This window comes from Aythya fuligula, chromosome 1 (genome assembly GCF_009819795.1).
Source record: "Aythya fuligula isolate bAytFul2 chromosome 1, bAytFul2.pri, whole genome shotgun sequence".
Classification (NCBI taxonomy): Eukaryota; Metazoa; Chordata; class Aves; order Anseriformes; family Anatidae; genus Aythya; species Aythya fuligula.
The window spans coordinates 153,525,788-153,547,642 of NC_045559.1; the positions used below are offsets into that span (position 1 = coordinate 153,525,788).

The window sequence follows — 21,855 nt, forward strand, 5'->3', positions numbered from 1 at the left end:
GGAGTGAAGTTGAGCCTGAGAAGGGGGGGGGGGGGGGGGAGGAGGCAAGGGGAAGGTATTCTTGGTTTTGTTTTCTTTTCCTCACTATTTTACTCTGTTATTAATCGGTAATGAATTAAATTATTCTTTCCCTAAGTTGAGTCGATTTTGCCTGTGATAGTAACTAGTGGGTGATCTTCTTATCTTGACCCATGAGGTTTTCCATCTTATGTTCTTCTCTGCCCTGCTCAGAAGTGGCAGTGAGAGAGCAGCTGGGTGGACATCTGGGAGCCTCCATATAGAGAAACCTTTTTTTCTGAAAGGTACTGCTTAGGGTCACTTAAAATCCCCACTTACTTGTAGAATCTCTGGTGTCTAGTAATACATGATCTTATACTGCAGGCCTTACCTCATCTGGGGCAATAAATGTCTCGTCTACTTGCCTAGCAAATTCTAGATTTCCTGAAACTCCTAGGAAGTTTATGTCTTTGAAATCTTTCTCCTTCAGGCAAATTACTCTTTAGGCTTCATCGACTACATCGATTAGATGTCTACTGGCTATAAAGCTCCCAGGTAGAAGCATACATAGCAGACGCATAATGAAGGTATCTTACTTTTGAATTGACTTCCACCTTGTAACACGAATAGCTTTGCTTCAGACATTTTCCAGTCAGATACTTTCATAAGTGTTCAAGTAATACCTAGTGGCAGCATTGGAAAAATGCCTTAGATCTTCTTGCTGTAATGAAATCTGGAGCACATAAATTGACAGCAGTTAAAATCAGCTGCCAAAATATTTATCTGTCACTTAAAATATGAACAAAAAGGTGGATTTGATGTAAGCTTTGGATAAAGATTGTTCTGGCTTGATATCCATTCAAAGCATACCCAGCATGGCCGTTTCATGTCACAGATAAGTAAAAGAGATGTTGCATGATCTTTGGAGCAATGAAAAACATACCAAGGTATTATAAATTCATTTTTTTGCTAGCTGAAGAAGGCAAAATTCAAACTGCAGTGGTAATCTGTGACCAAGGAATGATCTGGCATGGAGAGAGGGCAAGAAGGCCTGACTGCAGAAGGCTTTAAAACAGCTTGAAGCAGGAATGCCAGAGACCGAATGGCTCCATGATAGGCAGTGGAGTTTCCCTTGCTGATAAGAAATGCTGCTGCATTGTGTTGTAGGAATCATGGAGTGTGAGCACACATGGGCCACCTTTGGTGGACAGAACTGGTGCTGGGGGACGAACCCAATGCCAGGCTAGTGTGCATGATGCCAATACTGATGTGATTGGTGCTGGTGACAGTGTATATAGGAAATAGGCTCTTGCTGCAGCTTTGCAGACCCCTTGTAGAACTGCTTACAGTGGTAGGACTTTGTCCAATGCATCACTCATTCAAACTTTTTATATTTAAGCACAAATGTGTGTTCAAATCATCTCAAGCAGTACAATAAAAATTCTCCAACCCTTATAAATCCTTTTTGTCCAAGCTTGAAATTTTGTCCAAGCTTGAAATTTTGCTCCACATAGAATCTGTTCAAATGAGGTTTATGACAATGTAAATAATCACAAACTAATATAAAGAGTTGGCAGAACAAAGAAACAAAGGTGTAATATTTTCTTTGAAGAAAAGAAATAGAAAAATATTCACAAGGGCAAAAAATTCCAGAAGCGTTCATCACTTTTGTGTGCTCAGCTTGAAATACCATGGATTGACTTGACTGAGTTTGTTTCTTATGATACGATTCCTTCCCTCCTTCCCTCCTTTCCTCTTTCCCTCCTCCCTCCCTTCCTTCCATTTGAAAGCTCTTTTGCCAATGACGCACACACTTGGGTGTTGCTCCTTCTGCCTCTTTTCTTTCAACTTTGACCTTGATCCTTTTCCTGCATGCAGTTTTCTATGTGGAATTATCTTTCTAGTTATCTCCAGAAGTATCACCTGTCCTTACGAATCATTGTGTGATCTATTCTTTCTATCGATATATTGTTTCCCAAATAATTTTTTATATTTTGGACAAAAGTCTTACCAAAATTCCAAAGGCTTAATACTTTTCTGGCTTGATGCTAATCTGTGCCTGAGCACAGTTAGAGCCTGAGAAACAATACCGTCATTGGTAAAAAAAAAAAAAAAAAAAAAAAAAAAAGCAAACCTACTGCCTACTCATTGCTCAGGAATTCTGTATTCAGGGTGAGCTGTGAGTAGAGATTTTTTGCCTGTACCTTTGAGTATTCTGTTTCTTTAGTCTTTCTCTTGTCAGAAAAAATAACTACGTGAATATATTAATCCCCAAGATGAGCAGGAATCTGTATGGTTGTGGAGGATAGGGTGGGAAGTTTGACCTTAGGGGTGAATCTGTGCATGGGTATGGACTGCAAGGTAACTGATATTCTGTGTTCCTGTATCCCCAGCGCAGAGCCTAAATATTTTAACAAATCAGTTTAACACAATTCCAGGTGCGGTAGCCTGACTTGGTATCTCAGAATAGCTGACAAGGCAGCGTGGTCAGGGTTTGAATCTCCAGGGCTTTGGCCATGGCTCATGTGCTCCTGTCAGTTGTTTGAAAGGTCCTTTGATAGCTGTGGAGAAACCCTCTCAGCAGCAGTGCCAACACGCAGTGATACTCATTTTCGAGAGATAGGAGAAACTCATAGTAAATAAAAAGTCCTTCAGCATGCTATTTTAAAATTGGTGTAGTGCCAATATTGTGCAGCCCTAATAATGGCTCCTTTATTCAATCAAAATAGCTGAGGGGAAGCTGTGGTAACTTCTGAACAGTGAGGCACTAAGTAAGGGACACCGCCTGCCACTTATCTAGTAAACAATCAAGAGGCAACTGTCTTTCTGAAATGTTGCTCACTGTCTTCCACGCTGTCTGTCATGCAGAGGTGGGTGGCTGCTGATCCTGGCAGGCGTGGAATGGCACTGACATGATGTGGGATCTGCTGTCTGTCTGTCCAGGTGCTGTCCTGCTGAGAGACCAAAGGACCTGAGGACTAAAGCCTAGCACTACATCTATTCCTGTACTCCATGCCATAGCATGTTCCCAATTTCGTAAAATGATGCTGTTGTGATGAAGGGAAGTAATCAAGGGAAATTATTCATGTACTTCTACACAGGGTTTTTCTTCCCTTGCTAACTATATAATCTCCATAGTGTCGTCTGTCTGCTGTTCCTTTTATCCACACTCTAATCCAACTACCTTAAAAATTACTTATTTCTTCTTCCTGCACTTTAACTGCTGTAACATGATATGTTGGTAACGCTGGTTCAAAACACCCCCTAACCTATGTCCAAGGACTGATCTTCCCACACCAGAGAGGTGTTGTCAGGTGCTGAGGAGTCTGGGGAGGTGCAGAGTTGAGCGTGTTTTTGAGTTAGTGCCTCCATTTACAATTCCTGAGCTCCATTTATAATTCCTGAGCTTCTTCAACATATTTCTGCAACATATTTCTCCAACTCCTACAACTTCGCCTTATTTTTGCATGCAAGGATAGCAGGAGGCAAAAGTCAGTTCCAGGTAAATTGAATCCTAAGGGAGATAAGGTGAAACCATTCCATATCGTGTGGTATTGCTATTTGGCTTTGTGCTTTCATAAATGAAGTAGTGTCATATTTTAGTTTGTCTGGCACCTAATAAATTTTTGATATAAAAACTGAAAGTGCTGAGGATAGTGTCTGCAGTGTGGGGGAGTGACTTAGCTGCACAAAGGCAATAAGTGTGCTGCATAGGTAATAGGCTGCTTGTGCCAGAATGGTCTGGTTGAACATCCATGGAAGTATTGAATAGCAGAGACACGATCATGGCTGCAAACACAGCTGTTTTCATTATACATACTTATAAAGATGGCTAATCAATAGAGGTGTGTGTGGGGGTTATAGAGAAAGCTTTCAGTGAAGCAGTGGGAGATGCAACTTTTTATTCAGCACGATGGAGCTGAACTAATAGATATTGTTTCAGACTCCTCTCATGACTTATCACTACTTTGTTTTGATTTATTCATTTTCTTCCTGTAGCACAGGAGTTGCATCGTGGGCAAGAACTGCTGCTTGCTAGCTAGCAGCTTTTTAAAGCCATTTTTGTCTATGTTCTGAACAAAACCACTTGTCTGCATGTCTCGTACGTGTATTGATCTTACAGGCTGTCTCCTGCCAGGTGGATAACAAATGCTCAGCTGTGACCGTTCTGAAAGTCTAGCAGCCAGACCAGCCCCATAACGATCTCTGGTGTAATGACGGAGAAAGGATTAGAGAGCAGACAAGTACCACTCACCCTTTAAAAACAATTAAATAATTTATTTTAAATGCAAAAAGGCTACTAAGAAATGAATCCTTCTCCACTTGCCACTAAAATATTTACGGTGCAGGCATTGGAATTCTTTAGTCAGCAGATGGAGTCTCCATCCCAGGCTATTACTCCCAGTTTTATTAATTTTTGTTGATGATGTACCTATGTTCTCTGTACTTCCAGTTCATTTTCTACAGATACTGCTTTCATGGAAAGTGTTATCTAGCAGTGAATGAACTAAAAAAAGAAGGTTTTTCCCCTTCTTTTTATCATCTGTTTACAGGGTTGTGATTAAAAAAAATAAATCTGTTTCTCCAGCCACCTCAGCTAAAACAAGACCATCAATTTCTCAAAGTGCATGAAAGACCGACAAGTCCTGGGGAAATAAATCCGAGGCATTCACCCTCTTGACAAGCCGCCAGAGCCCTCAGGACTTGCTCTCACGCTGGCGTCTTTTCTGCCCTTGATGTCATGTGCAAAACACGAGGATTTGTGCCGTGCTAATCCCTCTAATGAGGGCTTCTCCCAACCTCGATATAAGCCCCGCTCAAAGCTGTGGCTGTTGGGCAGGCACTGCTGAGCCAAAGCTCCTGGCTTTTGAACCACATTCAAGGCAATTAGAGACCAGGATTAAACAAACACCCGACACCAGCATCCTCAGCAGTGAGAGCGATTATCCCAGGGGAGCTGCTGCCAGGCCAGGTTGTCCCACAGAGGAGAGCTCTGTGCTCCCCTCCCTCGGGTCCAGGCTGCACCCAGCAGCAATGGGTGCCCTGAGGTGGCTTTTTTGGGCTGTGCTGAGCTGCCTGAGCTGCTGTTGTCCCCGTGGGGCAGAGGCACAGTTCCCCCGTGTCTGCATGACGGTGGAGGCCATTCGGTCAAAGCGCTGCTGCCCGGCCTTGGGGCCGGAGCCAGGCAATGTGTGTGGGTCCCTGCAGGGCAGAGGACGCTGCCAGGGGGTACAGGTGGACACTCAGCCCTGGAGTGGCCCCTACACTCTTCGAAATGTGGATGACCGGGAATGGTGGCCCCTCAAGTTCTTCAACGAGAGCTGTTGGTGCACAGGTGAGTGCAGCCGTGAGGTGAGGGGATGGGGATGAATGTGTCTGCTAGCTGTTTTGTGAAGGCCAGAAACATCCCAGATGGCATAAGACATCAAGAAGCTGGCAAAGGGACTAGTACCCAAGACATATGAGGAGTGGCTGAGGGAAATGGGGCAGTTCAGTCTGCAGAAAACGAGGCTGAGGGGAGACCTTGTTGCCCTCTACAGCTACCTGAAAGGAGGCTGCAGCAAGGAGGGTGTTGGTCTCTTTTCCTAGATGACAAGTGATAGGACGTGAGACAATGGCCTCAGGTTGCACCAGGGGAGGTTTGACTTGGATGTGGGGAAGAATTTCTTCACAGAGAAAGCAGTCAAGCATTGGAACAGGCTGCCCAGGGACGTGGTGGATTCCCTGTCACTGGAGGTATTTTAAAAACATGTGGATGTGGTAGTAAGGGACACGGGTCAGTGGAGGACTTGGTAGTGTTAGGTTGTTGGTTTTGATGATCTTGAAGGTCTTTTCTAACCTAAATGATTCTATGATTCTTAGAAAGCTTTGAGAATTATCACTTTCCTAAAAATGCTGTCATCTTTATGGCCAAGCCCCGATAGTACTGTACAGGGCTTTCAGTTCAAGAGCGTTTTCTCTTAAAACAACAACAACAACAACAACAACAAAAACATTTTCTCTTATGTAGTCTTTTGGGCTTTCCTTTCTGTCCCTAAAGTTGTTCCTGTAGTCCTTCATCACCCTTCTTCCACAGAGTTTTAGACATTTCAGTGCTGTGTTCAGCATTGCATGACTGCCGAAGAGGCCACCCTGTCTTTTTCCTTTGACTTCACCCACTGGGAGGCAAAATGAATCAGGGAGCTGATATGCTTGAAAGCTAACCCAGCCCAAATGGACAGGTTTTCCTGTACTAGGGACCAGGAAAGGAATAGGAAGGTGAGGTCACGGCAAGGTGAGGAGGCAGGTCCTTTTTTTTTTTCAAGAGCAGCCCTTGTTTAAGGAGGGTTAAAATGAGCAGGAGCCCAACCTCAGCCCTGGCTCTCTGCAGGGCTGGCAGGGTGTGGTGTCAGGAGTCCTAGAATCACAGAAACATTAAGGTTGGAAGAGACCTCCAAGACTCATCTGGACCAGTCGTGCCCCTACTACCAATATTATCCCCATTTAAAAAGCATGTCTCCAGCACTGACAGTACCTGCTAGATGGATTTCAAATGCAGCCTGGCATTTCTTGTTGGATATATAATGTTGTTTGAAGTGTCCAACGTATTAAGAATAGCCTACTTTCCTTCAATATGATTCTTAGAAATAGCTGACCTATTTTATCTAAAATACACTTTGGCCCTTGCTATCAGAAAAGCCCAAATCAATCTGAGAAAGACACATAGCAGAAGATTTCAGTCCATGAGGTTAAGTTTTGCAATGCTGTTATGAACTGAAAGCAGAGAGGTGGTGGCAGATGACTTAAGTGGATAGATGGTGTTATTGAGGTTTGTCTGAAACAATAGCAACAGACAATAAGCTATAAATCAAATTTTATCTCTTGCTTTGACTAGATTTCAAATGCTTGTGTGGAAGTACTTTTCCAGACACTTTACAAAAAAAATGGATATATATATGTTTTTTTTTTTCGTTTTTTTTTTTTTTTTTTTTTTTTTTTTTTTTTTCATTTTAAAGATTCTTACATACCTCTAAAACTAAACTCAGGCATCACATTTAGGCACAGATCCCAAGTCGGAAGAGCGCCAAAGCATGTGGGCATATAATAATATTTATGAAGTCTGTGTAGTTAGGGCATTAAAACCTGTGAGTGAAGTGGGGAGCAGTGTGGGCAGAGATTAATTTGTTTGTCCAAATAAAGGTAAATACCATCATTTGATATTTGCTGGTCTGCGTCCTAGGTTACACAGCTGTAATGTCGGGTAGTCTCTCACTGCCTTCCTTCTGCTGAGCTGTCTGATATCAGCTTTTTAAATCTGTTTCATTCTGCTTCTACTCTCTCCTTCTCTCTCTTTCCCTCTTTCTCTCTCTCATATATTCCTTGTTGTATACTTCATTCTCCTTGCAGTCTTCGTTTTCTAAACATACCAGTGACAAAACATTAAGGTGGCAGCCTTAAAGATGATTTTAAGAAAGGTTTCCTGGGCTTGCTTCTGCTGTGGTCAGCTTGATGCTTCATGCAAAGGCATTTCTAGAATAATGCTAAAAGTTAATTAATGACTGAATGAGGTTTGAATTAGAGTTGATGTATTTACATTGGTGGTGATTGTGAGTCTGTGTCTATTGGTGTATGTATATATATATATGTGTATAAAACTGTTTTGCACTGGTTGTCTGTCTGCACACCAGAGTTTTAAATGGTATGATGTGTGTTTTTCATTAGGCATCTATGGTTATGGTACCCATCACAGTAAATTAAATATCCTCATTTGAAGGGACGTGGAACAGTGCACATCTGTACTATTAAAGCATCTTATTGAATGAACTTTGTGTGCAGACCACCTATCTGAAATGGTTCCTGGACAGACCATGCCAAGGCTCTGTCTAAAGTTTTAACAATATAAACAACTGCGTTCCAGTGCTATCTTGTCACCATTTAATTTATTGTTCAAATGTAGCATAAGCAATAGCTATGGAAACTGCAACTCCTGTGTAGCTTTTCACATTTGTTTAGATAGCACCATTTAAACATGTCTCATAGCTGGTGGCCGTATGGTAGGAAGCCTGGAGGAGCTCAGAGGAAGAGGAGCCTGTATTTTCCATATGGGGATGCTAGATTTCTTGCAGTAAGTGCTCAATTTGAATTTTGCTAGAAACTTGATAAAGATGAAGGAAAATTTGGCCATATGCTGTAGCTGTTAATTGAGGAAAAATTTCTGAAAGTCATCTCCACCTAGGTCTGGGTGCTGAACATTTCTGAAAAAATGAAAATCCCAAACACAAACCAACAGTGGTAATTGGTTAGTTAGCATGGGGCCAGATTATTTTTATAGTTTTTAATTCATTTAATTTTTCTGCGGAAAAGAGACAAACAGACAAAGCATTTCCTTTCAATTTTTAGGCTTTAACAGACAATAATGTCTTTCCTTAAGCAGAGACAAATGCAACAGAATAATATTAGTAAAACAGAAAGATCCAGCTTTACTTCCATTTTTTTACAAAAAGCCATGATCAAGAATACAATTGTAAGGCTGTTGTCAGGATGCTGCTTGCTGTATGTTTCATGCAATGTGTTGTTAGCAACAAAAATATCTCTAGAAAAAAGCTGTGGTTATGGCTTGAATGTAGCCGGGAGGTAACAAAGAATGTTTAGTTCCTGTCTAATTTCAGTTTTGAATCCATTATGTGCATTCTGCAATTCATTTCAGTCAACCTAATATTAATTCTTAAACTGCAATGGCCTAATGACAGTTTCTGACAGAGTGCTATAATATGTGAAAGGGAATATGGTCATTTGTACATGTTGTACTTATCGCATACAAGCTGTACGTGTTGAATTAGGCAAAATGTTGGGTGTACTGATTTAATAGACCCTGAAAATGGACACTTGTGGCTAAATAAAAAAATAAAAAAGTATTGCAGTTGGATAGTTCAATTTGGTTTAGAAGAATACTGATTAAGAAGACATGAACTAAATGCTATTTTGAGTTCTAAAGGATAAAGTTGTAGTAATGGGATACAGATCTGTTGCAACACCTAAAACAAAAAACAAAAAACACTACAGAAGATTATTGTGAAAAGACTACTGCAGTCAGTCATGTGGTTGCTAGTACAGATCATGATGTTTATATGACATAGTCTGAGTTCACTGAGAAGTTAAAAATAATTATTGTTAATATTTTTTTTTCCCACCACTTTCTGAGATTGGCATATAGATGTGTACTGAACTATTAGTGCGTCTTTTATAGAAGTGTTTAAAGAAAACATGGGGAAGGAAGGTAAGCCATAAACTCTCCTCGTGATATGCCATCAGGCTTCGCACAATCCAAGACCTGGTTGAAGTCTTCACTCTTGTAGTCCTTAAGCTGGGCCTAAGCTTCATGATAGCTTATTGATCTCATTGCCTCTGAAGTAGCCACAAACTCTCTGAACCTGTAGTTAAGCACCCTCACAACCTCCTAGTGTCTGTCACATATGTTTACAGCTCAGCATCCCTCATCCTAGAGCTAGCCATTAGCTACACAGCCTGACGGGTAACAGGCCCTAAGCTACACAGCCTCCCTTGTAACCTTGGGGATCTTTGAAATTCATAATAAGCCCTACAGCCCCTGACAATCTGAAATCTTTAGTGTTATCCATTGTTTTACTCACAGTCTCATGCCTATGGCCTAGGGATGTCTGCTAGTCCAGGAGCTCTTCACAAGCCACTTCCCAGTTTCCGTATTAGCCCCAGGCTCATCCTGGGTGTGGCAGCACAGATGTGTGGGGAGCAGTGAGGTTTTATGGCACTTTGGAAGAGGGTTGGTATGGTCTTTGTGGAGTGTTTGTGTGTACGTGGGGTCACAAAGAGTCTCAGTGCATGTTCTGGAGAAAGGAGGGGAGATCCCAGAGGAGCCCTGTTTGTCTCTCTATGCCCTGCTTGCCCCGGGCAGCAATGCCCATTATCCCACACCACTGCTTCGCAAACTTCACAGACGTGTGCTGACAGAGTGGTCATGGCCCTGTCCCCCAGCACAGGTCTGGGAGCTGCAGTGGGGCCTTTCTGCTGCTTCTGGCGCCCTGCCACAGCGGGCAGGAGGCCATGGTGCCTGTGCTGTGCTTAAAGCGAGCTCCGTCCCCCTGGTCTCTTCCACCATGTCAGGGGATCTGAGTTGATAGCCTGGAGTGGACCCGATTACTTGCCTAAGGAATGGTGCCAGCGAGAAATGACAGTGTCACCCTATTTCTCAGGCTCTAATTTCAACGCTATTTAGTAATGCTTAAAGTGTGACTGGCAGCACCTCTGGTGCATGTCCTGGGCTGTGCTGGTTGCCAGATACACTGTGAATGGACATTGGTGTTCCCTGGGCTTTGCCCTTAAAAGAACTGCTTATTTTTTTATTTATTTAGTATATTTATTTATTCATTATATTTATTTATTTATTTATTTATTGCATTTGTTTTGTTTTGTTTGGGGATCTTTCTCTGTGTTTAAATATCCATGTGAGCTGTTTTTTGGGTTTAATCCTGGAAGTCTGGGAGTACTTGAGGGCCAATCAAGCAAAGCATTTAATCACCTGCTTAACCTGAAGTGCTTAACTCTCTGTTCAGTGAGACTCCTCACATGCCTGAAGGCTTCATGGAGCTCTTAGCGCCTTGGGGCATCAAGCCCATTATCCAGTGCTTAGCCTCCCCAACCAGCTGAGTGTGATTCTTGGCCCTGCCGTGGCTCTGGGAAGCGAGCCATCCTTCTAGTTAACCAGTTGGCAGAGCTGCCAGTCTGCTCAGCTGCTGTCCCTTCCAGGAATTGAAATGTCTGGGGAAAAAGAAAGATGATTCATAATTCTTCTGCATTTTACTGTTAGTTCTCTCCATTTCATGTTTTCATGACTGCTCTCTCCCTCTTTATTCAGGAAACTTTGCTGGCTACAACTGTGGTGACTGCAAATTTGGCTGGACTGGCCCCGACTGCAATGTCAGGAAGCCGCCAGTTGTCAGGAAGAACATCCATTCCTTGACAGCAGAGGAGAGGGAGCAGTTCTTCGATGCTCTAGACCGTGCAAAGACTACCATTCACCCAGACTATGTAATTACAACTCAGCACCGGATAAGTCTGCTTGGTCCCACTGGAGAGGAACCGCAAATTGCCAATTGTAGCATTTATAACTACTTTGTCTGGCTTCATTACTACTCAGTCAGAGACACACTACTAGGTTAGTGCTTTTCTTACCCAAGGGCTTTGCAGGTAAAGGAGAGGATAAAAAGTATTGCTGAACAAGGGTAAGTATGTTTAATACAGCTGGGATACTTTAGCAAGCAGTGAAGCCCAGTAAGAGGTCTCTGCAGTAAAATATTTGGTGCTGGGGATCTGGTGGACATCTGCATTTGGGGGCAGTTCAGACCTGCTTCAGACCTGTTGCAGTCTGGTCCCGGTGACTGAACTCCCCCAGGCATCAGAGTGCACACCAGCTGCACTTTGATGTCTCTTCTATCTGACAGGCAGGCAGTTTACGGGCTCCCAGGTTACTCTCTTGGGTGAACCAAAGCATGGTCAGGCAGTGATCCCTTTCAAAAAGACATTCCCAGTCTAGAGTATAAGGTAGATGCAGGAGCAGTGGGAAGGAGGCTCTGCAATGGTGAAGGCAGAGACCATCCAGATTTTGGGGACTGGAGTGCTACTGCTTTCTGTGGCCTTCAGCAAGTCACTAAGGGTGGGATTTGCCTGAACAACCACAGATAGCTTTTAAAAACTAACTAGGTTAGATGTTTAGGCATCTATCATCTCCACACTTTCTCCCAAATCAGGATTCCTAGTCCTCATGGCTCTTCTAGACTGAAGTATTTATGCCGGCCCCATTTCACAGAGCCCTGGTCCCTCAGGAAGAGGCAGCAGTATGGCTTTTCTACCCAGCAGAGCTACATGCAGGCTGTGGAATTTAGCATTCAAGTGTCTCCATCTGAGTGAGACAGCCCGTGAAATTTACCCACATTTACCTTCTTGCTAGAGGGTATCTTCTACCCCGCATCTGGTTTTCTCATTTCCCTTTCTGACACTGTCCCATTTTACAGGACTGAATGAAGCTTTCTCTGGCCTACCAAGAGCAAAGGTCCTTCAGGCAATGGTACAGTCATGTGGAAAAGGGAAGAAGCAACTTTCACTGCTGCTGCAGAGATAAATAAACCCACATGTGGGTTAAAGCTTGCTGAAGCAATAAGCAAATCCAAATGTGGTTTGAGGCCCCTCGTCTTTCAGTGTCTTATTTCTCATGTGTATGGTGTAGTTTCTCCCACTGTGTTGCTCTTCTCCAAATGCTGTTTTAAAGACAAATATGGGAAAGGTCAGATGATTGGATATCAAAATTAGGATGGGAGTGTATTAGGTTGGTTACATCAAGGAAATGCAGGCGGGATTTGAAGCAGATTTTGTATGTGGTATTTTGCTGAAACCCTTATTGCAGAATTGATAAGTGTCTGAAATATTTCTTGTTAAAAATAAAACCATGAATGATAACTAATTTGTCTTTGTAGAGATCCATAAATTTGTATTTCCATGTCTGTGATGGCTTGAGCAAGGAGACAAGCGGGTTAATTTTGAGTAGAAATTAGGGGACTAATTAGAAAATCTTTTCAATCTTTCTGAACCAAGTACCCATCTAAAGACATTTCCATTGTGTGTGTTCTTTATGAAGATTTTTTCAGCTTAAAAATGTATACTTTAAAAACCTGCTGGATTATCATATTCAGAAACATATGCTGTATCAGACAGATGTCAATCAAAAACTCTTCTGAGAGAGTTGCTCACCTCCAATACTGTCACTCAGACACTGTGAAGCATTCTGTATTCTGAGAAACATCAGGGTGGGAACCTGTGCTGTCAGATCAAACAGCTGATGCCTGAGGACCTGTTCTTGTGGAAGCAGTTTTTTGTTCTGCCTCTTTTTCTTTTTTCCTTTTTTTTTTTTTCTTTATGACTACAGCTATTTTAGCCTGTTGGACACTACAAAATTATGTAGTCCTGCAAGGAAATAAGATTAGGTTTATTAGTGAACCTCAGGAGAAACCCCTAAATTCATTGGATTTATAGAATGAAACAGTCTGAATTTCTCCTGAAATCTAGAATGAGATTTAATTCAAAAAATGTGACTAGCCTTTATGATCTGCTTGGAAAATAATATTTAGGTACAAAACATGCATTAAGGCATTACAGGCAGCTTTGCATTTTCTTTCACTAAGGGTTCAGCTATGTTGCATCAAATAGCATGTTTTTGCTAAGATAAGAATTTATCTGAAAAAAAAAAGAAAAGAAAAGGAGGTGAAATCAGTGAGCTAAACTAAGAAGGAACTATTTTGTCATTACACTTTTGGAAAAAAAATACCATGAGAATTTACTGAGGATTGTTGAAATTGTGGGGGTAGCTCTTTTGCTGAGGTTCTCATGTACAGTAAGGGAAAAAGTGGCCAGGACTGTAGCAAAAAGCTTAACACCACCAAATTTCCCTTCCCAGATTCCTGCTTCTCCTCCTTGTGAATCACTGCAGAAACCTCTCATTGCTTTAGCTGTCTCCCTCACTAGCTTCTGCAGTGGGAACTAGCAGAAGCCTGAAGAGAAATAACAATCAGGATTTGAAGAAAAGTGGCAAAGGACATATTGAATTGCTGTTGGCAGGTTATGGGAAGTGTTGAGTTTCTCTTGATAGGTACACTGTGTAAGTCCTGCTGTTGAACAAGAGAATGAGACAAAGTGGTACATGTTAGCAAGTAGCTAAGATTTTTGACAGTAAGACAGTTTCTTAAAAAGATCTGTAAAAATGTGAAGAAACTTGCACAATATCCAACTTTTTGGGGAGTGTGAAGTTTTGGGAAGCACTGAAGTCAGTATCCTCAGAGGAGTTTCACTTGTCCCCTGTAAGTGTTGCAGCTTCTGATCTGTGTGCTCTTTGCAAAGGTGCAGAGCTGCAGGTTTTTATGTAACTCAGCTGAGGGCAACAGAAGAAGGCGCTGTCTTTATTTCTGGCTTCATTTGGTGCTGAAGTGCTTATTTTATCTTCCCTTTGTAGGGCCAGGCCGTCCCTTCACAGCTATTGATTTCTCCCATCAAGGACCTGCCTTTGTGACTTGGCATAGGTACCATTTGCTGTTGCTGGAGAGAGACCTGCAGGTTAGCTAAACAGCTTCTTCCTTTCCTCATACAGCTTCTCTCTTCTGCTGCACTGCACGTCTTTGTTGCTTCAGCCTAGGATAAGTTATTTCCTAGGACTGATTCTTTCACAAACTCTCAAGAGTGTTTGCTCACTGATCCTTTTTATCTAAAGGGAAATTAATGTTTTTGATACAGTTCACAGTTTCTTACTGTGAACAACGACGTGAAGGTTATATTGGAGATTTTTCTTTTTTACAACAGAGAGCAGAAGATACGAATTAGCACAATTCATTAATAAAATCAAAGAAACACTTACATGTAAAACCTGTTAATAATGTCTGCTGGAAAGCAGACAGCAAGCTGGAAGGCAACACCAAATATTACCCTCTTTAAATACACCATGTTATAGATTCTATATTTTCCTATATTTAGGTGTAGATATTTTAAATAAATATACATTAATGTACCCGGCAGTCAGTTGCCCAAGCACTGACTTGTTTCCATTTGCAGTATTTCTGCATTAACAGTGTTGCTGTATGTCAGCCTTGCAGATCTCTAATGAACATGGTTGGTGTCTAAATAATTGCAGGATCTTTCTTGCATGAAATTGTATCTAACAAGCAAATACAAGCAAATACACTGTATTCCTCTATTAGTACAAATTCAGATTCTTCCCCAGGGCTAGCCTTGCTGGAATAAAAGCAAACCACACACGCAATTTTACCCATTACCCACTTGCATCAATCAGAAAGCCTCTTAGTTGTTTAAGGCTCAGTTAATCTCTGCTTCTGCTTTCCTGCTCAGTCTCTCAGTTGGTACAAGAGCTAACATGGCCAAAAAAAAGGGCAATCTAACAGTAGATTAACCAGTTATAATGTCTTTGCTAGGACTTGCTCAACGCCCCAGTCTTTTGAAAGCAGTTGGAGCAGCACTATGAAGTGTGTGTAGTTGCCTTCAAGTGCAAAGCAGAATACAGGATGCCCAGCGATGACTCACAGGAATCAATTTCTTTCTCTTTCCTTTGAAGGTGATTCTCCACTAATGTGTTTCTGTCCATTGCAGCGACTGCTGGGCAATGACTCCTTCGCACTGCCCTACTGGGACTTTGCCACGGGTAGAAATGTGTGTGATGTGTGCACAGACCAGCTCTTTGGAGCATCGCGGCCAGATGACCTGGGGCTAATCAGCCTGAATTCCAGATTCTCCCGGTGGCAAATAGTTTGTAACAGGTACTGGAATACCTAGGGCAAGCCTGTGTACTGACCAAATCTTGTTTTGGCATTATAGAAAGTAAGAGGTGGGCTGAGAAATCTGTTTCCTTGTATAGGGTGAGATCCTAACTCTGATATATTTAGAGTGGCTTTGGGAACTATGGAAACTATAGCACTCCTGGAAATTGTGGGACTCCTCAAAACTTTGCTAACACATGGAAAACACAGATGATTAGTGACAGCCACCATGACTTCACTAAAGGCCTGACAAATTGTTCGCCCTCAGTGATGGAATTACAGCAGAAGGGAAGAGCAACTAACATCACCTACCTGGACTTGTGAAAAGCATTTGGCACTGTCCTGTCTAAAATGGAGAGACATGGATTTGATGTATGAACCACTCAGTAGGTAAAGAATTGTCTGGATGGTTGCATTCAAAGAGTTGCAGTCAATGGATTGATGTCCAGGTGGAGACCAGTGATGAGTGGTGTCCCTAAGGGGTCTGTACTGGGACGGGTACTATTTAACATCTTTTTCAGCAATGTGGTCTGTATTGGGGACCACCCGAACTGGGGTAATCCCAAACGTGAATGAAGGCTGGACAACGAGTGGATAGAGAGCAGCCCTGCAGAGAAGGACTTTGGGATGTTGGTTAAAGAAAAACTGAATATGAGCCAGCAATGTGCACTTGCAGCACAGAAAGCCAGCCTTATCCTGGGCTGTATCAAAAGAAGCATGGCCAGCAGGTCAAGGGAGGTGATTCTGCTCCTCTACTCTGTTCCTGTGAGACCCCACCTGGAGTGCTACATTCAACTCTGAAGTCCCCCAGCACAAGAAGAACATGGAAGTGTGAGAATGAGTACAAAGAAGGGCAATGAGGATGCTCAGAGGGCTGGAGCACCTCTCCTATGAAGACAGGCTGAGGGAGTTGGGGTTTTTCATCCTGGAGAAGAGAAGGCTCCTTGGAGGCTTTATGGTGGTCTTCTAATAACAAAAGAGGGCCTACAGGAAAGCTGGGGAGGGACTCTTTGTCTTCTTCTTTACTATGAGAGTGGTGAGGCACTGGTGCAGGTTGCCCACAGAATCTGTGGTGCCCCATCCCTGGAGGTGCTCATGGCCAGGCTGGATGGGGCTTTGGGCAGCCCGGTGTGATGGGAGGTGTCCCTGCCCATGGAAGAGGGTTGTAATGAGGTGATTTTTAAGGTCTCTTCTAACCCAAGCCATTCTGTGATTTTGATTCAGTGACTGACCTTGAAGTGGCCAAGACTTCACACAGGAAAGAACATAAAGATAGCAACATTCTTGCTGCCAGCTATTAGTAGGCATATATTGATTTGTTTAAGTGCAGGGCTTTGATGATGTGTTCATGCCCAGGACCGGGGCAGTATGACATAGGATGCTGCCAGTTCTAATGCTCGTATCAGCTCCAGTCAGATCTGGGGCAGTGTGGAGCCAGCCAGATGAAGGTACTGAGAGCTCAAGGCTTTACAGGAAAGTCTCTTTATCTGGGTATCTAAAGTGCTACTTGAATTTCTAGCTTTAAAGGCACCAGTTGGCTTTAACCCTGGTCCCTACTTTTTCTCTAAGATTTTTTTTTTTTTTTCTTGGAAACTGGAATGAGTAAATTTTTGCCTTGCTAAAGTTAAAGAGAGAAGGAGTTTATGAAAAATCCATTTTTTGTTAAATAACACAGATTTTTTTTTTCCTGAGTGTTACATTTTTCTCGTCCTCTGTCCCTCTTCCTGTTCCTAATACTAGAGAGTTTCCCCTCACTAACTAGTAGGCAGCCCCTGCAACAGCAGACTGTCATTGAGGTCCTGAAAAAGAAGGTGCAATGCATTGCAGTTGCTTTTCTTCTAAAAGGGATGAAGGATGGAAACTGAAAATCAGTTTTGTGTCATATATTGCTTTTCTCTACCACAACCCACAGTGGGACTTTTCTGCTTTTTTGCTTTTTATTGAGTTAGAAAAAAATTGTCGTTGTTCAGGACTGGCAGTTCAGCAATAACTTCAGCTTCCATTCAATGGGAGGTGAACTGTGCTTCCCCATGGGGTGTCTGTCCCTAAGCTCTGCTCTCTCGCACCTGCAGCTGGGGCCCCAGAATCACAGCATCACAGCATGGTTGAGGTTGGCAGGAACCTATGGAGCTCATCTGATCCACCCCATGCTACAGCAGGGCCATCCAGAGCAGGTTGCCCAGGACCATGTCCTAGTGGCTTTTGAAGATCTCCAAGGATACCTCACAACCTGACTGGTCAACCTGTTTGTCTTTTATGCTACATGAAAAAAAGCCTACAAGCCTGGCTTCACCACCTTTCCCTAACTTGTGCCTCTTTCTGTTTCACACTCAGCTTGGATGATTACAACCGCCTGGTGACACTGTGCAACGGGAGTGACGAGGGGCCACTGCGGCGGAGGCCGCAGAGGAACTCGGGCGAGCAGTTGCCCACTGTGGAAGATGTCAGGAGGTGCCTTTCCCTGCAGGAGTTCGACAGCCCCCCATTTTTCCGCAATTCCAGTTTCAGCTTCAGGTTTGTCCTAGAGCCAGCTGGGTCATGGGTATTTTTCATTTGTGCGTCCATCAGCAAAATATGGTTACTAATTGCACCTTTCACCTGTCCACAGGAATGCACTGGAAGGCTTCAATAAACCAGAGGGAGCCCTGAACTCGCCGATGCTAAGCCTCCATAATTTGGCTCACTCTTTCCTGAATGGGACCAGTGTTCTCCCTCATGCAGCTGCCAATGATCCCATCTTTGTGGTATGGCCTTTTCCCCCAAGAAAAATGTCAGTGGCTGTGGCTCCAAGGCAGCTATCTCACCAGAGATTAACAGAAATGGAAGTAAAATGAATCCCATAAAAATGAGTCTTTTAAATATAAAAATACTCTGTTCTTGAACTCTGCCACACTTGTGTGATGGTCAAATAAAGATGGAAGAAATCTCAGGGTGATTTGTGAGACATAAAATAAGTTTCTAGGGAGAAAAGCTGCTATTCCAAGTCACGCTGCCCTGAATTCTTTCATTAGGTGGTATCTAAATTTAACGTCTTTTACCAGAAGTCTTACAGCAACAAGAAAAACCTGAAAATTGGGTTAATTATTTTAGAGCAGTAGACTGAGTTTGTTTCTTTGTTTCAAACTTCACTATCTAACATGAAGCACATCTAATTTCAGGGTCACTTGGGGAGTAGAACTAACGTGATTTCACTGCTGTGTTAGTACAGTACTGCAGTGCAGTGAGCAGCATGAACAGCTATGTGCAAATAAAAAGCCAGCAGCTGACTGCTACATGTCTTCCTTATCTAATAAATTCATGCCAATTTCTTTTCCTCTTTGTTAGATTAAACAATGGTGATTATATAGAGAAATTCTAATACAATTTCTTTCTTTCTTACCTTTATTTTAAGGTTGCAGTCTTCTGTTGGGGAAATTATCCCAAATACTTATGTAGTGGTTCTCTAGTTTATTTCCTTCATAATTCTTGAATTCCTACATGAATTCCTACTTAGACAGTCCAATCTTTGCTTCACTACTCTATAATTTTATATGAAGGATTATTTTCAATAAGATAGTTTCTAATTTTCTTTCAGGATAGCACATGAAAAATGTAAGCACACCAGAAATTAAATAGCGCCAACCAATTATACTAGTTGTCTGAACTCAACTTGAAGACAACTGTCTGTATTAGTGTTTTATAGACTGATAAGCTCACTGGACAGGATCAATTTGTGGGTACCTGGAGATGTGGAGCTGGTGACATACTATAAAATGAGGATGAAGGAATCAAATTTCCTGTTATTTCTTCTTCATGTTAAGATGAGAGAGAGAAAAATAGGTTTGAGAGGTACGTTTACCTGAATAAACTCAGTGGGCCCTCAAGTGAGAGGTAGGACCTGCCTATTCACTGCCAGATGATACCAAACTGTCCAGAGGAAGAGCTCGCTATACAGTACAGCAACAAGAAAGTATATAGCAAAATGTCTCATGAAGAAGATTAATTTACTCGACTCTCACAATTTTTTCTGGTTTCCCATTTTGTAAATCCCACCTGAATTAGATTACCCTCCTCTCTCTCTTTTAAAAGCTGCTGCCACCGTAGGTGAGAGTGTATTTACCCCCATGCTGCTGCTGTCTCTCTGGTGGGGGAACATGTGAGCTGGTGGGTCCTTCAGGAACTGTGTCGGCTGGTCCCCAGCCTGGGAAGTGGCAGGCAGAATTTCAGCATCCCCAGGACTCCGAGTGACAGCATGAGCCCCATTGTGACCTCAGGTGACACAACTGTTGTGTTTGTGAAGGGGAGGCTGCAACCTTAGGTCATGTCTGCCAGCTCTCAGGTCATGAGTGTCTCTGCACCTTCTACACTTCTTATCACTCATATGGTTTTCTCAAGACATGCTTTGAACTGGGGAACCGCTTTAAAACCTTTTGAGTCCAGAAAGAGCTTAATAAACACGTGTGCCTATCTATGCCTGAATTTTCAGGTTCTTCACTCCTTCACTGATGCCATCTTTGATGAGTGGATGAAGCGGTTTAACCCCCCTGACAATGCCTGGCCTGAGGAGCTGGCCCCCATCGGTCACAACAGACTGTACAATATGGTCCCTTTTTTCCCTCCTGTGACCAATGACCAACTCTTCCAAACTGCGGAGCAGCTTGGCTACACCTATGCCATTGACCTGCCAGGTATGTCTCAGAGACCAAGAGATGAGATAGCTCAAGATTTCAGTGACACAGATATCTGGAAAATAATGCACTGCTCACAAAAGCATGGGTCTGTTCATCTGGTCATTAGCAATTCCATTGTGTAGCTTAGGTAGTTACAACTCACCAGATAAGCTGTGGTAATTAAAAGAATGTATATAGTTAGTTTTTTCCTGCTCTGCAGCAAAATGCATGAGCTTGAACTGCTCCGGCACTGACAGCAATGCTCCTTTGGGGCTAAGGAGGCTTTGATTTTGGCTCCTCTCCCCAGGACTGCTGATGTCTGTTACAATCCTTTAACCTGTCAGAGGTCAGGCACTCTGCCAGAGAGCTTGTACGGCTAATGCAGGTCACTAGAAAATACCTGTTTTGCACAGGGCGCTGAATTATGTTGTCCCATGAAACCCATTAGAGATGCACTCTGATAATCTCTGGATCTCTTGGAGAGATGTATCTGGGTGCTTTGTAGTATAAAACCCTGATTTTAAAGATTTTCCATGCCTTTCAGTGTGATATGCCTAAGGGTTTGTGTATTCATTTGAAATTACCTTTGACACATATCAGATAAAGACAATCTCCACACCTCTCTCCCCCTCAAACCAAAGTATTTATGCACAAAATCCAAAATATGAAACACAAGCTGCAAATATTTATAGAAGGTAAAAGTGTAAGGAAAGCTGCTTTACCAAAGATTAAATCTGAGCAGTTTCTTTCTCCAACTCACTATTCCCTCAAGAAGCAGTAGGTTTTTATCTGACCTATGTGGCCAGAATTTTCTTCTAAGTATTTACTGTGTATCTGTGGTTTTAATCTGTGGAAACTGTTTAAAAGCCTACAGACTGCAACAGATTGAAACCCTCATCCTTAAGCTGCATTCATGCAGGGAAACCTTGGCTTGTGGAGATGTGCTAGCTGCCTTGGTAGCGCTTTTCTCAGGGGTGGCCCCAGAATTTCCCTGAAAAAGGGGAAACTTTCCCTTTTATGGAGATTCAGTTTTCCTCTCCCTGGACTAGTGTCTGTGCTCCTGCTTTAGAAATGTTGCTGTCCCCTGGGAATGGCTTACCCAGAGAGGAACAAAGGCATCTTGTGATTCTGCTGCTTCTCCACTCCCACATGAATAAATTACTAGCTCACTGTGAAGTCTTCCAACTGTGCATCTTTCCCATTCTCTACACTTTGTTTGAAAGGTTGGAGCTGAAATTCAGCTGTAGACTTCTCTGGCAGGAAACATCTCTGGTTCTGGTATGCGTGTTGGTTACAAGGTGCATCCCGTGTGGACACCACTGGGTCTCTTAGCCACACAACTAATAGTAATGACCAGGCTGTGGGATATTTGCTTCGTTCCAAGCAAGTTGAGAAATTAAGTTTTGGGCTGCCCTCACTCCAGACTTTTCATATTTCCAGGTTCACTTGAAGAAACCCAAGCATGGGCTGTCAAGATTGGATCTACGATTGGAGGAGCCTTTATAGCTTTGGCCATACTCATTCTGCTGCTTGTACTTTTCCAGCACCGAAGGCAAAGAAAAGGTTTTGAACCACTTGTGAATGTGAGCTTCAGCCCCAAAAAGTACATGGGAGAAGCCTAGTGCCCTTGCTTCGTTTCCTTGCTTATTCTTGTAGGAAATGACCTTGATTGATTTATTCAGATCTTAGCTGAGTTTAGCTAACTTTATCACACACACCTTTGGCAGCTGACTACATTGTTCTCATTTAGTTTTCCAGTTATCTTGTGAATTGTGATATACAAAGTCTCTGGGTGCATATGTGCAAGGGCCAAGACAGTCCAGGGTTTTCTCATTACCAGACATTATCTGGAGTGTGACATTCAGAAGTCATCCTCTATAGAT

General features: G+C 42.7%; 1 protein-coding gene across 1 annotated transcript; it reads left to right on the top strand.

The window, feature by feature from the left end:
• The first annotated feature begins 5,031 nt into the window (after positions 1–5,031).
• On the top strand, positions 5,032–21,594 carry DCT (dopachrome tautomerase). Its single transcript, XM_032204365.1, has 8 exons — positions 5,032–5,332; positions 10,868–11,167; positions 14,012–14,112; positions 15,157–15,323; positions 17,658–17,837; positions 17,932–18,067; positions 19,789–19,990; positions 21,413–21,594. Exons 1-8 carry the CDS (start codon positions 5,032–5,034, stop codon positions 21,592–21,594), a joined length of 1,569 nt encoding a protein of 522 aa, XP_032060256.1.
• Positions 21,595–21,855: the final 261 nt, after the last annotated feature.

Bases quoted from the DNA above. Each gene is read 5' to 3' on its own strand.
- DCT (XM_032204365.1), top strand. From the start codon at position 5,032: ATGGGTGCCCTGAGGTGGCTTTTTTGGGCTGTGCTGAGCTGCCTGAGC. The intron at 14,113-15,156 runs GTTAGCTAAACA...TGTCCATTGCAG, and splicing joins TGCTGGAGAGAGACCTGCAG to CGACTGCTGGGCAATGACTC. The intron at 17,838-17,931 runs GTTTGTCCTAGA...ACCTGTCCACAG, and splicing joins AATTCCAGTTTCAGCTTCAG to GAATGCACTGGAAGGCTTCA.